Raw genomic sequence first — 14969 nt, forward strand, 5'->3', positions numbered from 1 at the left:
TGTGATGTCATTTTTTGGGTGGGCGGGTGGGGGCGGGGGGAGCTCCATTCCTCTCGTAAGCATTCCAGTCACACCTGGGAATAAAAAAAATAGGGGGATAGATGCTGGCTATTTTTAGCGTCAGTCTGCGGTGACAGATGGGGGGTCTTTAGCGTGTTAGCACAATGGATAATAATCAAGCTGTCAATCAGAGGCGGATATGCCTTCATTAGGAAAGTTCCCATGATCCTGAAAAGAGACTTTATGCGATCTTTTTCCAAGACGGGCATCCACCGTGTATACTTCATAGAGTCGCCACGTCTTATGAACGTATAGAAGCTACTGTTTGGTCCAGATGGTTTCCCCACGGGATGTCTGACTGAGGTCCAGTTCCGGAAAAAAACCTACAGCAGGTTAGTCACGAGCTAAAAGTATGGCGTGCGTGACACGATATCACGCTCTGTGTGAGGCGGCCATGTTTAGCAGGCTCACGCAGAGCGGAGGAATATAGCGAAAGGCGGCTCAGCTTGTTGCTTGGAGACCAGATGTTGGCAGGGCAGCGTCAGAGTGACGGACATAAAAATAATGCAAAGACAAATCCAAAAAGTTGTGTATGAAAGTAATAGTACATATAATATGCATTATCAATACCAAAAAGACTTGGATGACTAACTTGCTCAAGTACTAGTAAAAGTATGAGGACACTGAAATAAATAAATAATTGTATATTTATACTCCAGCCAAAATATGTCATTTTCATCCATCCCTTCTGCCCGCTTCACCACCACGGGGTTCGGAGCTTTCAGCCCCCCCGCCTCTGGAATGCTATCCCAGAACACATAAAAACTTCAGACTCGGTTACCAACTTCCAATCCCAGCTTAAAACTTATTTATTTAGACAGGTTTAGAATTCTGCCATTTTATGTAGCTGTGTGTTTTATATGTGTATGTGTGTAACTTTAACTGTGTTTTATTTATTTTAACAACTCTGTGCGGTGACCTTGAGTGTCCTTAAAGGCGCCTATAAATAAAATTTATTTTTATTATTTCATATAATATTATATTATATTAATAATTACATTATCATATAAATTATATTATCATATAAACGCATAGTTGGCATTTTCATTTTGGGTAACTTGGAAGTGTACTTGTACTTCAGTAGTTTTTGTATTATTTTATAATAATAATAATTATTATAATAATAAAAAATAAAAATTATAATAATAACAATAATTATTATTATTATATAATAATAAATATAATAATAAATATAATAATATACATATAATAACAATTATTATATAATGTATATATATTGTATAATAATAATAATAATTATTATTATTTTATAATAATAATAATAACAATTATTATTATCATTATTATTATTATTATTATTATTATTATTATCATATAAACGCATGGTTGGCATTTTCATTTTGGGTAACTTGTAAGTGTACTTTTACTTTATTTTACTCTATTATTTTATAATAATAATAATAATTATTATTATTATTATATTATTATAGAATAATATATAATATAATATATAATAATAATGATATATAATAATAATAAATATAATAATCATATAATAATATAATATACATATGTATATTGTATAATAATAATAATAATAATAATAATAATAATAATAATAATAATAATAATAATAATAATAATAATAATAATTATTATTATTATTATTATTATTATTATTATTATTATTATTATTATTATTATTATTATTATCATATAAACGCATAGTTGGCATTTTCATGTAGGGTAACTTGTAAGTGCACTTTTACTTCAGTCGTTTTTGTATTATTTTATAATCATAATAATAACAACAACAATAATTATTATTATATTATTATATAATAATATTATATTATTATATAATAATATATACTATATATATTATAATAATTAATAATAATAATTATATTTGTTATTTGTATAATAATAATAATAATAATAATAATAATAATAATAATAATAATAATAATAATAATAATAATAATAATAATAATAATAATAATAATAATAATTATTATTATTATTATTATTATTATTATTATTATTATAGTTTGCATGTTCTCCCCGTGCATGCGTGGGTTTTCTCCCACATTCCAAAAACATGCTAGGTTAATTAGCCACTCCAAATTGTCCATAGGTATGAATGTGAGTGTGAATGGTTGTTTGTCTATATATGTGCCCTGGGATTGGCTGGCCACCAGTCCAGGGTGTACCCCGCCTCTCGCCCCAAGACAGCTGGGATAGGCTCCAGCACCCCTCCCGACCCTTGTGAGGATAAGCAGTAGAAAATGAATTAATGAATAATAATAATAATAATAATAGTAAAGAGGAAGAAGAAAGTACTATAGCGAGCCTAATATTTGCATTGCAGCTAATGGGGAATATATAAATAGCTTTTTGTACTGCACGACAACACGGCGCCAACGCAGCCGCATCCTGTCGCCACTGCAACATCCAAGCAGCTTGCGAGGCCTGGCTGTGCGCCTGTGAAGCCGCCTTCAGCCATTAAGACAGAAGGAGTACCCATTGGACAAATCCCTGTATTGACCCCCCGTGGGCCGAGCATCTGCTGTTTATACTTTGGCCACAGACCTGAGTATCTATGTCAAAGACCAGAATAGTCCGCCTGAGAAGGTCAGCCTCCGCGTTACGTCAACAAATCCTCCAGGATTGTTGGTGCGGACACCATTTTTCATAAAAACACCGAGCTATTTTCATTTCGACCCCCCCTGAGGTACCTTCACTCAACAATGATGTGTTTGGTGATTACCGGTGCTATTTGGAGCCAAGCCCCACCCATGGAGGATCCGGGGGTCTGAACAAGACACCCTCTGATTATAAGACTCTTTTCCAGAGCCAGCTTCTAAAAATAATAACGACAGATGGATGTAACGTAGAATGCAGTAATACTTCGCCTCCAAAGTCTTTTTCTGTCATTTCGGTTCAAATGAGGTGTGATAAAATGCATATGTTGTACTCATATTGCACAAAATGTTATTTAGCAAAGATATGAATGACAATATTGCAAGTATTTACGCTCGTGTTTAAAGGGGTCGCTTCACACTGCTGCAAAAGTTCTATTTTTATAGCAATTTATTGTTATTGTTATCCTTATTATTCATAAGGAATAACTTTGATGAATAAATCTACCTGTCTCCAATTGTTTTTGATGCTCTTTTGGGAATTAATGACGCTTGGCTGACAGGGGGCGGGGCCAACAGACGGCCACGCCCAGACACGCCAAACACAGAAAGCGTAAAGGAGCAAAACGACGAGGGATGACATGGGCATGCCCATATTTGCTTAACCCCACAAATGGTAGATCGGCTAACGAGAACCCGCACAAAAAGCTTTCTAGATCTTCCAGAATCTGCACCTATTCCAGCTGGATTTCCGGCCACGGAGCACCTCTGTGTATGCCCACTCGGCCCTCTCTGATTGGTCCCACTCAGCTTGTACAGGGGGCATGCCCATATTTGCTCAACCCCACAAAATCCTTTTTTTTAATGTCATGTTTACATTTCCGATTTCGGGATTCGTTCGGGATTCTGTGAGAGTTACCCAGGTTTGAAAATACCTGGCCAACAGACGGCCACGCCCAAACGCACCAAACACAGAAAGCATGAATGAGCGAAACGACGAGGGATGACATGGGCATGCCCATATTTGCTTAACCCCACAAAATCCTTTTTTTAATGTCATGTTTACATTTCTGATTTCGGGATTCATTCGGGATGACATTTTAAAGGGGAACTATTATACTCCTGTTCCTTTTGTATTGAGTTGTAGACTCCCGTAGATCAGCTAACTAGAACCCGCACAAAAAGCTTTCTAGATCTTCCAGAATCTGCACCTATTCCAGCTGGATTTCCGACCACGGAGCACCTCTGTGTACGCCCACCCTGCCCTCTCTGATTGGTCCCACTCAGCTTGTACAGGGGGCATGCCCATATTTGCTTAACCGCACAAAATCCTTTTTTTTAATGTCATGTTTACATTTCTGATTTCGGGATTCGTTCTGGATTCTGTGAGAGTTACCCAGGTATGAAAATAATGCTCACACACCGTCATTCATGCAAAACGATACCGGCTTCTGAAACCCGCAAAGCCTGCAGGGCAACCTCACAGTAGAGCTACTCTTTAGCCCACAGCTGGAGCAAGTCATGAGGAGGCGTTTTTGTCGGAATTACTGGGAAATCATTTTCTACATGATTATTATATTTTAACTTAACCAGGTAATGTACTTGTTCGTGAATATTACAAATATTATATATATATATATATTATATATTATACAAATATAATGTAGTATTACAATGAAAATATGAAAATGACATATGAACAGCTCCTGCTGGGTCCCTTATGGTTCTAAAGGGGGGGGGGGGTGCTTCGTGGGTGCTAGAATTCCCGACGACTCTCCTGTTTCCAATGTCCTGGAATGTCCCCGCTAACCCGGAAGACGGTGAACGGTAATTAAAGTCGCTGTGTCTTTAAAAAAAAAAAACTCCAAAGTCCAACTAAAGTGTGCAGAGTTCCAAAATGGAGCCGATGGAGGCTGTGAAAGCGTTGGCTCGCAACAAAGTGGTCCTGCTGGTCGGGGGAGCTGCCGTCGTCGCGGCGGCTTTGGGGCTCGGATATAAATACTATAAATACTCACGGAAGCCGGAGAATCGAACGCGCGTGGGCGTCGTGTCGCAGCTCTTCGTTCATCCGCTCAAGTCCGGCAAGGGGGTGTCGGTGCCGCTCGCCGAGTGCCTCAAATTGGGCCTCAAGTGCGGGCAGATGCGGGACCGGTGAGTGTGTGCGGCCTGATCTTTGGAGGATGTTGGATGCTGACCTGGCAACCCCGGAAATACAAACCTTGGGGTACAAGAACATGAGCCAGATCAGTATTGAAGTTTTCCGCTAAAATACAAGTACAGAGGATACATGACGTCCAGGGGCGTCACTAGGTTCTGAGGACAGGGGGGGCTTAGCCCCCTGGAGATGCACGGGATATGAATAAATGTACATAGTGAAAAAACAAAATAACGAACAAGAACCAGGATATAACTTTCCCACTTTTGGACAGATTTAGTGATTAATTATATAATTAGATACATTATATCACAATGATTATTATATTATTAAATAGACTATTATTATTACTATCATCATTATTCTTCTTCTGATTATTACTAGTCTAGTTTTAGCCTGCTTATTGGCTTGCTTATTAGCCTGCTTTTGCCCTATTATATGAAATTTGTCAGAGATTTTTTTTGTAAAAAATAAATAAATAAATACATAAATAATTAAATAAAAATCATAATAAATAAAAAATAAAATAAAATAGGCCTAATGACACCACTGATAATAATTGGCTCGCTTATTAGCCTGCTTTTGCCCAAATTATATGAAATTTGTCAGAGATTTTTTTTTGTAAAAAAACACAAACATAAAAAAATAAATAAATACATAAAAATAATAATAATGAATAAATCCATAAATAAAATAAAATAGGCCTAATGACACCACTGATAATAATTGGCTTGCTTATTAGCCTGCTTTTGCCCAATTATATGAAATTTGTCAGATATTTTTTTTGTAAAAAAAATATAAATAAATAAATAATTAAATAAAAATAACAATGAATAAAAATATAAATAAAATAAAATAGGCCTAATGACACCACTGATAATAATTGGCTTGCTTATTAGTCTGCTTTTGCCCTATTATATAAAATTTGTCAGAGATTTTTTTTGTAAAAAAACAAAACATAAATAAATAAATAATTACATAAAAATCATAATAATAAATAAAAAAATAAAATAGGCCTAATGACACCACTGATAATAATTGGCTTGCTTATTAGCCTGCTTTTGCTCTATTATATGAAATTTGTCAGATATTTTTTTTGTAAAAAAAATCCAAACATAAATAAATAACTAAATAAAAATCGTAATAATAAATAAATAAATAAATAAATAAATAAATAATCGCTTTCTTATTAGCCTGCTTTTGCCCTATTATATGAAATTTGTCAGATATTTTTTTGTAAAAAAAACATAAATAATTAAATAATTAAAAATAACAATGAATAAAAATATAAATAAAATAGAATAGGCCTAATGACACCACTGATAATAATTGGTTTGCTTATTAGCCTGCTTTTGCCCTATTATATAAAATTTGTCAGATGTTTTTGTAAAACAAATCAAATATTTTTTAAAAATAATATTTTAAAAATCATATTTAAAACCATAAAAATCAAATATCATATTTTAGGAGGGCTGAAGGCCCCTAAAATAGGCCTAATGACGCCACTGATGACATCAAAATATGTCATGTTGAGTTCCTTGAGGAACATACGTAACCTCCGCTAAGTACAGCAGGTACAGTTCCTCATGTTGGTCTTTCAGGTGAAGTTTCAGGATGAAGTTGAAATGCACCTGACAGGTGAACTGAAGGGAAAAAATTCACAACAGGTGACATTTTAAAGGGGAACTATTATGCTCAATTCCGTTCCTTTTGTATTGAGTTGTGGACTACCGTAGATCAGCTAACTAGAACCCGCACAGAAAGCTTTCTAGATCTTCCAGAACCTGCACCTGCACAAAAATATCATGATTATTGCATATGAAAAATATGTATCTATAAAGGGGGTATATTACGTCCCAAATGGGCTCCAACGGTCCTAGTGGGATAGCTTTTCCCGACTCCAAACAGGAGAACCGTAGGACAACTGGGAAAAGGCCTCTTGAAAGCTCAGTGGCGGAGTTTCACCCCCCGAATTGGTCTGCCCCGTTGCAGACACTGGCTGGTGGTGACGGAGGACGGTCACATGGTGACGGCGCGCCAGCAACCCCGTCTGGTTCTGGTGTCCCTGACCTGCGAGGGAGACCAGGTCTGCCTGAACGGCCCCAACATGGCGGAGCTGCGTTTCCCCGTCAAGCAGCCCGACAAGCCCATTGTGGACTGCAGGTCTGGGACTTCTGTCTCCTGTCAGATGAAAAACTCCTCCTGTCACTGTCTTGGAATGCCTGTCTTGGTTTTTGTGCAGAGTGTTCATGGGTTCCATTCAAGGGCGGGACTGCGGTGACGAAGCGTCTGGTTGGTTGGTTGGTTATCTGGCGGCAGGGAAGACCTTCCGCTTGGTGCACTTTGAAGCCGATATGAGAGCCAGGAGGGCGGCGGAGATAGAACCTCTCTTCCCTCAACATGAGGTCAGAAGACTCCCATACATTTTCTCCACTGATGATGGGGGGGGGTGACATCAACAATCCATGTCACACCCATAACCACCAAAACCACCATAACCACCAAAACCACCAGACGTTCCTGCTTTGCTAGCTTCAATTCTTCACTTCCTTTTTGGGTCTCTTCTGCCGGTCCCCCCAGGAGGTGGCGTACTCCGATAGCGGGCCGGTGATGCTGCTGTCTGAGTCCTCCATCAAGGACCTGAGCCAAAAGTTGGACAAGGACGTGACCGTGGAGCGTTTCCGTCCAAACATCGTCATCGGCGACTGTGAGGCGTTCGCTGAAGTACGTAGGTCTACTTCACGCTGACTAATCCCTGAGAGGCGGAGGGACTAATTATAATAATAATATAAATATAACTCATTATATTCAACAAGCCTTTTTCTTGTAGGATTCATGGGAAGAAATCCAGATTGGCAGCGTCCGACTGCGCCGTGTCATGTCATGCGGGAGGTAATGCAGTTTCAACCCGAGCCACAATCACTTAGCCAAAAGCGTCAGGGTAGTGGTCACTTCTCCTCCTGGAGTTAGTAGTCACTCCTCCTCCTGGAGTTAGTAGTCGCTTCTCCTTCTGGAGTTAGTAGTCGCTTCTCCTCCTGGAGTTAGTAGTCACTTTTTCTCCTGGAGTTAGTAGTCGCTTCTCCTCCTGGAGTTAGTATAGTCACTTCTCCTCCTGGAGTTAGTAGTCACTCCTCCTCCTGGAGTTAGTAGTCGCTTCTCCTTCTGGAGTTAGTAGTCGCTTCTTCTCCTGGAGTTAGTAGTCGCTTTTCCTCCAGGAGTTAGTATAGTCACTTCTCCTCCTGGAGTTAGTATAGTCATTCTCCTGGAGTTAGTATAGTCATTCTCCTCCTGAGTTAGTAGTCACTCCTCCTGGAGTTAGTAGTCACTTCTTCTCCTGGAGTTAGTAGTCGCTTCTCCTCCTGGAGTTAGTATAGTCACTTCTCCTCCTGGAGTTAGTATAATCATTCTCCTCCTGGAGTTAGTAGTCACTCCTCCTAGAGTTAGTAGTCGCTTCTCCTTCTGGAGTTAGTAGTCACTTCTCCTCCTGGAGTTAGTAGTCGCTTCTTCTCCTGGAGTTAGTAGTCACTTCTCCTCCCGGAGTTAGTATAGTCATTCTCCTCCTTGCTTATTAGCCTGCTTTTCTTCTCCTGGAGTTAGTAGTCGCTTCTCCTCCAGGAGTTAGTATAGTCACTTCTCCTCCTGGAGTTAGTATAGTCATTCTCCTGGAGTTAGTATAGTCATTCTCCTCCTGAGTTAGTAGTCACTCCTCCTGGAGTTAGTAGTCACTTCTGCTCCTGGAGTTAGTAGTCGCTTCTCCTCCTGGAGTTAGTAGTCACTTTTCCTCCTGGAGTTAGTAGTCACTCCTCCTCCTGGAGTTAGTAGTCGCTTCTCCTCCTGGAGTTAGTAGTCACTTCTTCTCCTGGAGTTAGTAGTCGCTTCTCCTCCTGGAGTTAGTATAGTCACTTCTCCTCCTGGAGTTAGTATAATCATTCTCCTCCTGGAGTTAGTAGTCACTCCTCTTGGAGTTAGTAGTCGCTTCTCCTTCTGGAGTTAGTAGTCACTTCTCCTCCTGGAGTTAGTAGTCGCTTCTTCTCCTGGAGTTAGTAGTCACTTCTCCTCCCGGAGTTAGTATAGTCATTCTCCTCCTGGAGTTAGTAGTCACTCCTCCTGGAGTTAGTAGCCACTTCTGCTCCTGGAGTTAGTAGTCGCTTCTCCTCCTGGAGTTAGTAGTCACTTCTCCTCCTGGAGTTAGTAGTCACTTCTCCTCCTGGAGTTAGTAGTCGCTACTCCTCCTTGAGTTAGTAGTCGCTTCTCCTCCTGGACTTAGTAGTCGCTCCTCCTCCTGGAGTTAGTTGTCGCGTCTCCTCCTGGAGTTAGTAGTCGCTCCTCCTCCTGGAGTTAGTAGTCGCTCCTCCTCCTGGAGTTAGTAGTCACTCCTCCTCCTGGAGTTAATAGTCGCTCCTCCTCCTGGAGTTAGTCGTCGCTCCTCCTCCTGGAGTTAGTAGTCACTTTTCCTTCTGGAGTTAGTAGTCGCTTCTCCTCCTGGAGTTAGTAGTCGCTCCTCCTCCTGGAGTTAGTAATCACTTCTCCTCCTGGCGTTAGAAGTCACTCCTCCTCCCGGAGTCAGTAGTCACTTCTCCTCGTGGAGCTAGAGGTCACTTCTTCTCCTGGAGTTAGTAATCACTTCTCCTCCTGGAGTTAGCAGTCACTCCTCCTCCTGGAGTTAGTAGTCACTCCTCCTCCTGGAGTTGCCGGTGCAGTCACATGAGAGCAATTGTTGTTTTTATCAGACGTGATGGCAGAGTGGTTGCAAAGAAAAGCAACAACCAACCCGGAAAATCTTGTCTCTCCTGTCAGGTGTGTTTTGACTACAGTTGATCCAGAAACCGGAATCATCACCAGGAAAGAACCGTTGGAAACCCTGAAAAGGTCAAAACAAGTTTATTCAATGTCCCGTTTGGAGTGGTTTTAGTCTGTGAGGGCTTCTTCTCTCAAAGTGAGGGAGAACAGGCGCTCAGGCAGGGGTGTTCAAAGCGTGGCCCCCGGGCCATTTGCAGCCCAGGGCTGTTTTTCTATGGGCCCGTTCTGGGCACATTCTAAAAATATCATTTAACAAGAAAAACAGCAAATATGGAAAAATTACTGTAATCTTACAATAATAAAGCAAAAGCCAGATATTTTTTTATTTTAGAAGAATAACATAATATTATGAGGAAAAACAACATAGTTTTAGTACTATCAAGTTAAAATATTAATATATATAAGCCAAAAAATGAATTGAAAAATTAGGTTGCAGATAAAGTGATAATACAAGAATACAGTCATAATATTATGGGAATAATTTCATAATTATTAGGAAAAAATGATGTACAGAAAAATTGAAATAAATAGATGTCATTTTATGATAAAGTCAAAACCATCATACACTAACAAGAAAACAGAGAAATTGGTTAAAAAAAAGTTTCGTACTAATAGTAAGGATGTTCAGTATGTGACCTCTGACCTACTGTTACAACATCATCAAAAGTCACTTTAGCGCAGTGGGGGACATCTAAAAGAAGTAAATAGTCGCGAGTACAATTCCATCACATTGAGCAAAGCCTTCTACACTCGCTTGTCTACGTCCTGCAGCTACCGGCTGTGCAAACCCGACGAGAAGCACATCTACAAGTCAGCACCGCTGTTTGGACAGCTGCTCTGCGTGGAGAAGACGGGCGTCATGCAGGTCGGCGACGAGGTGTACAAGATCAGCCACTGAAGGGGGGAGGAAGCAAGGAGGCACTGAAATAGGAGAGGAGGTGGTGTATTTTGGTTGGTTGCATCTTTAAGCAAATGTCATGATTTCATTACTGAACAGAGGAACATAAACTTGGAAAATCTAGCATATCTGCTCAATCATTTGTTGTATTTCTAGGTTGTAAACCATCCATGGACAAATAAGTCACCATTGACCTGTAGAGGGCAGTGTGTTCATAGAAGAGCTGCTTGAACTTGCTGAAGGACACCATCTGAATCCTTAGTGATGTGGTGGTGATAGTCACGTGGTGTTTCTTGTCTCTCACACTTCTTAAGTAATTAGTTATAGTTACTAGTTACTTCTTAATTACTCCACTACAAAAGTAACTAATTAACAGGAGACATAATATATATTTTACCTTTGAAATCAACGAGGTTAAAGTCGTGTCTGTACTTACATTTGGCAAACCTGCCCACCCAAGTTCTCTGATTGGCTGGAAAAGTAATCTTACTCAACGTTAGCCAATCCTCATTGCATATTTGCTCGAAACACCCGCCCACTCAAGTTCTCTGATTGGCTGAAGACGCAATTTTACTAAAACCCGAGCCTATCCTCATCATTGCTTATGTGCTCGAAACACCCGCCCACTCAAGTTCTCTGATTGGCTGAAGACGCAATTTTACTAAAACCCGAGCCAATCCTCATCATTGCTTATTTGTTTTTTTAAACACCCGCCCACTCAAGTTCTCTGATTGGCTCAAGACGCAATTTTACTAAAACCCGAGCCAATCCTCATCATTGCTTATTTGCTTTTTAAACACCCGCCCACTTAAGTTCTCTGATTGGCTGAAGATGCAATCTGACTAAAACCTGAGCCAATCCTCATTGCTTATGTAGTTATCTCACCTCCTCCCTTGTCACTCTGCAACACTCTCACTGTTGCTGATTAGTTATGAAGTCGGTGATATATTTTTAGGCGGCTTCAGTAACGTGCAGTAACGGGGTGTCGAAAATGGTAACGGTGTTATGCTGACAGTAAAAGTAATTAGTTTGATTACCCGTTACTTAAAAAAGTAACGTTTGTAGTGCTAGTTTGCTGGTACATAATTCACCCCGGAACTATTGATAGGGGAAGTGGTTGCCACCCGGAGGGGTGGGCGTGAGGGAAAAGGCAATTTGTTGTTGTTGCTGAGAGTTTGCTTTTATGTCTCACGGAGCGAGGAGTGTGAGTTAATGTTCTGTAAAATAATAAAGTTTGCCCCCGAGTTCGACACCCCGCCTCAGGCTCCAGTTTTCCGGCGCTTTACAGCGTTAGTAACGCCGTTATTCCCATCACTGATCATTATATATATATATAAAAGTTCATGTTCTGTGTGGCTCCAATGAGGCCAAATACGTTTTGAATTCACGGGAGAATGAACTGAACGTAAAACATGAAACACCGTATAACCTGAGGACCACCTGCTGTCATCTGGGATCGACCGGAAGTGCAGGTAGGAACGTATATTTTGTAATGTAGCTTTGTCTTTTTTTTGTTGATTTTTTGTTTAAATTGGACTCCGAAATATTTGGCCTCTACGTGAGCATTTGACGGCTTTCATTGTCCTCATCACTTCCTCACTCAGCTAAGTTGTGCTGTGCTGCTACTTTTCTCAAGCTGTTGAGAAATGTCTGATGTTAAAGGGAAAAAAGGCCACCGAGCCTCAATCACGTTAGCCAGACAAGCTAGTATACATCATATATACTGTACATTAGGGTGCATCAAAAAACACAATTATTGAATTTTGATATGGCTGGGTATTAAAAGAGTTCCAATATATGTAGAAACTACACATACAAAATATTTTTTCCAATACATGATTATTTAGGGGTGTTTTTGTGGAATAAAATGGTGAACAGTTCAATGGTCGCCATGGAGATTTGAGGTCAGCAAAGACTGCAGCTCAAGAACTCTCATGTGATCTTTATGTTTTTGTTGGTATTTATACTCCTATTACATATTACTACCAAATTTGTGGTTTTGTTTTTGTAATTTGAATGATTTGTAGTCATATTTATAGGTATTTAGTGCTCATTGTCCCTACTGTAGCTAACATTGGCTAGCTACAGTTTGCTAATGACAGTTAGCTAATAGCTGAGCAAGCATAACATCAATAACAGTAATATATAGTAGACAGTATTGTTGATGCTTCATATTTACAAAAGACTGAGCAATTAAGTTTGAAGTTTAGTTAATGTTCTTATCCCTGTGAGATTCTAGTGTGTTTGCCAGTAGAGAGAGTTTGTTATTTAAATGTGTTACTATTGCCCCTTGTGTTTACAATAAAATACAAAAAACAAAGTGTTTAAACTTTATATGTATGTCAAATATCCATCACTGCTACATAAAATTCAAGGTAAGGCCATGTGAACATGTCCCATTTACCGACATTCATTTTGTCAATAGGACAAATTGAATGGAGAATCTTGAAAGTTGATTTCTGAGGAATACCAAAATCCAAAGAGAAAACAAATATATTTACTTTGATAACCCTATAGATCAGGGGTCTCAAACTCAATTTACTTGGGGGCCACTGGAGCTCGGGTCTGGGTGAGACTGGGCCGCATCAGGTTTTCCAAAAAAACAACAAAAAAAACGCATTTATTAAAAACAAAAAAATTAAAAAACTTCGCTTTGGTTCCAATTTTTTAAACATTCCACTGTTCTCAAATATCTTAATTTTTATTTTTCTACACAAAATAAGATGAAAAATAAATAAACAAATCAAGAACAAAGAAAATCAATCAATCAGTAATAAATAATTAAATATAATAATAATAATAATAATAATAATAATAAAAGGGCAAATAATAAAAAGTTAAGAAACCACATATAGTTGGTGGGTAGACAAATGATTTTTTTCAGATTAAAATGAACAAAGCATTATTAGAGCCCTGTAGACATGACAAAACACGACTATAGTCACATTTATACTCTTTTTATTTACAACATATTGCGCAACTGCAGGGTCTTGAGACACATGCTAACTCGCAAACTAGAGAGCTAGCGACCTAAACGGTCTTCAAGTTATTTCCTTTCAACTTAAATAGCCAAACTTACCACTTCCACACGGATAGGGAGGATAACTATTAACAGTTATTTAACCTTTAACATGAACATGAATCAAACGTAATAATTTTTTCTGGGTACATGATACCATACAGCATCCATATCAAACTTGCGCGGGCCGCACTAACATTAAGGCAGGGGCCTCAAACACGTGTCCTGCGGGCCACATTTGGCCCGCGGGCCGCGTGTTTGAGACCGCTGCTATAGAAAATGATGCTGTATAGAAGTTCATTGTATTCAACATTTCCAGGTCAACTTTTTGGCAATTAGACTAGAAATTGCAAATTTTCCAAAATTTTACAAATTTTTATGTGTGAGGTGGCACCCCTAAATCTCAATGGATTTCTTCAAAACTTTGCAAAAGACATTTTTATGTTCATTAGAAAAAAATGGAATGCCAGCCAAATTGATATTATGAAATTAAAATTTCCCATTCAAATTTGATGCACCCTACTGTATATACAACTTGAACCGAAATGGAGACAAAACAAGCACAAAGAGGTCCACCCTCCTCTCCTGTGTCATGTGATGCAGTTGAAGGCTACTAATACCAGTTGTTTCAGGCTATATTTTGACATACTGTACATAGCACATATAGATGTGTTTTATTATATTCCCTTTAGGTGCTTAGGAGTCATGGATGATTGGTACTTTTAGTACTTTCAAGGTTTCCTGTAATAACAAGGGTTTGTTCCATAGCAAAGCACCCCCCCAAATATCACCCGTACATTAATATGACCAAAGCTATTTACTACACTGCACAGTATTTTTATGCATACCGTAAATGCTCTAATTCTAGCCAAGTCCAGGACGGGGCGTTAATTAAAACAGGCCGTACTTGGAGAGATGCTGTTATTTGCTAAATGTGAAAAGTCTTTATATAGAAGTGTTTTTTTTTACTTTATCATGATTGGGATTGCATGAGAAAATGGAATGATATAAAACAGTCAAATGACACAAGACTCGAACGCAGTGTTTTTCAACCTTTTTTGAGCCGCCGCATGTTTTTTACTTCTTGTGGCTCACCACTAACCAAAAATGTTCCAAAATGTCACCACAACCTCTCACGTGCATCACTACATCTATTGGAGGAACGAGGCCATCAGCCATCAATATTACATTGCTCTGCTCGTCTTTACACCACGGACCCCCCACAATGACATCATTGCACAAAATGATTAATAAATGTGTTTTTTTAAAAGTGATATTGGATAATTCCTCACGGCACGTCTGATGATTTTTCAACCACTGGTTGAAAATCACTGCTCTAATGTTTAGGCGCTCCAACTGTAAGATGATCCAGGAACAGTTGGAATTGGAGCCCACCCCCCACTTCCCATTATCATCCCCCCGGGGGGCCCTGTG

The 14969-nt window shown here is 39.0% G+C and overlaps 1 protein-coding gene across 1 annotated transcript; it reads left to right on the forward strand.

Annotated features, from left to right (window-relative positions):
* Positions 1-4522: 4522 nt before the first annotated feature.
* On the forward strand, positions 4523-13627 carry marc1 (mitochondrial amidoxime reducing component 1). Its single transcript, XM_058077557.2, has 7 exons — positions 4523-4814; positions 6811-6981; positions 7061-7223; positions 7399-7542; positions 7649-7710; positions 9616-9687; positions 10390-13627. Exons 1-7 carry the CDS (start codon positions 4561-4563, stop codon positions 10514-10516), a joined length of 993 nt encoding a protein of 330 aa, XP_057933540.2. The 5' UTR covers positions 4523-4560; the 3' UTR covers positions 10517-13627.
* Positions 13628-14969: the final 1342 nt, after the last annotated feature.

The sequence above is a fragment of the Doryrhamphus excisus genome, linkage group LG14, assembly GCF_037039965.1.
Source record: "Doryrhamphus excisus strain RoL-2023G ecotype Guam linkage group LG14, RoL_Dexc_Guam_v1.1, whole genome shotgun sequence".
Classification (NCBI taxonomy): Eukaryota; Metazoa; Chordata; class Actinopteri; order Syngnathiformes; family Syngnathidae; genus Doryrhamphus; species Doryrhamphus excisus.

Bases quoted from the DNA above. Each gene is read 5' to 3' on its own strand.
- marc1 (XM_058077557.2), top strand. From the start codon at position 4,561: ATGGAGCCGATGGAGGCTGTGAAAGCGTTGGCTCGCAACAAAGTGGTC. The intron at 7,224-7,398 runs GTCAGAAGACTC...CGGTCCCCCCAG, and splicing joins CTCTCTTCCCTCAACATGAG to GAGGTGGCGTACTCCGATAG. The intron at 9,688-10,389 runs GTCAAAACAAGT...TACGTCCTGCAG, and splicing joins CCGTTGGAAACCCTGAAAAG to CTACCGGCTGTGCAAACCCG.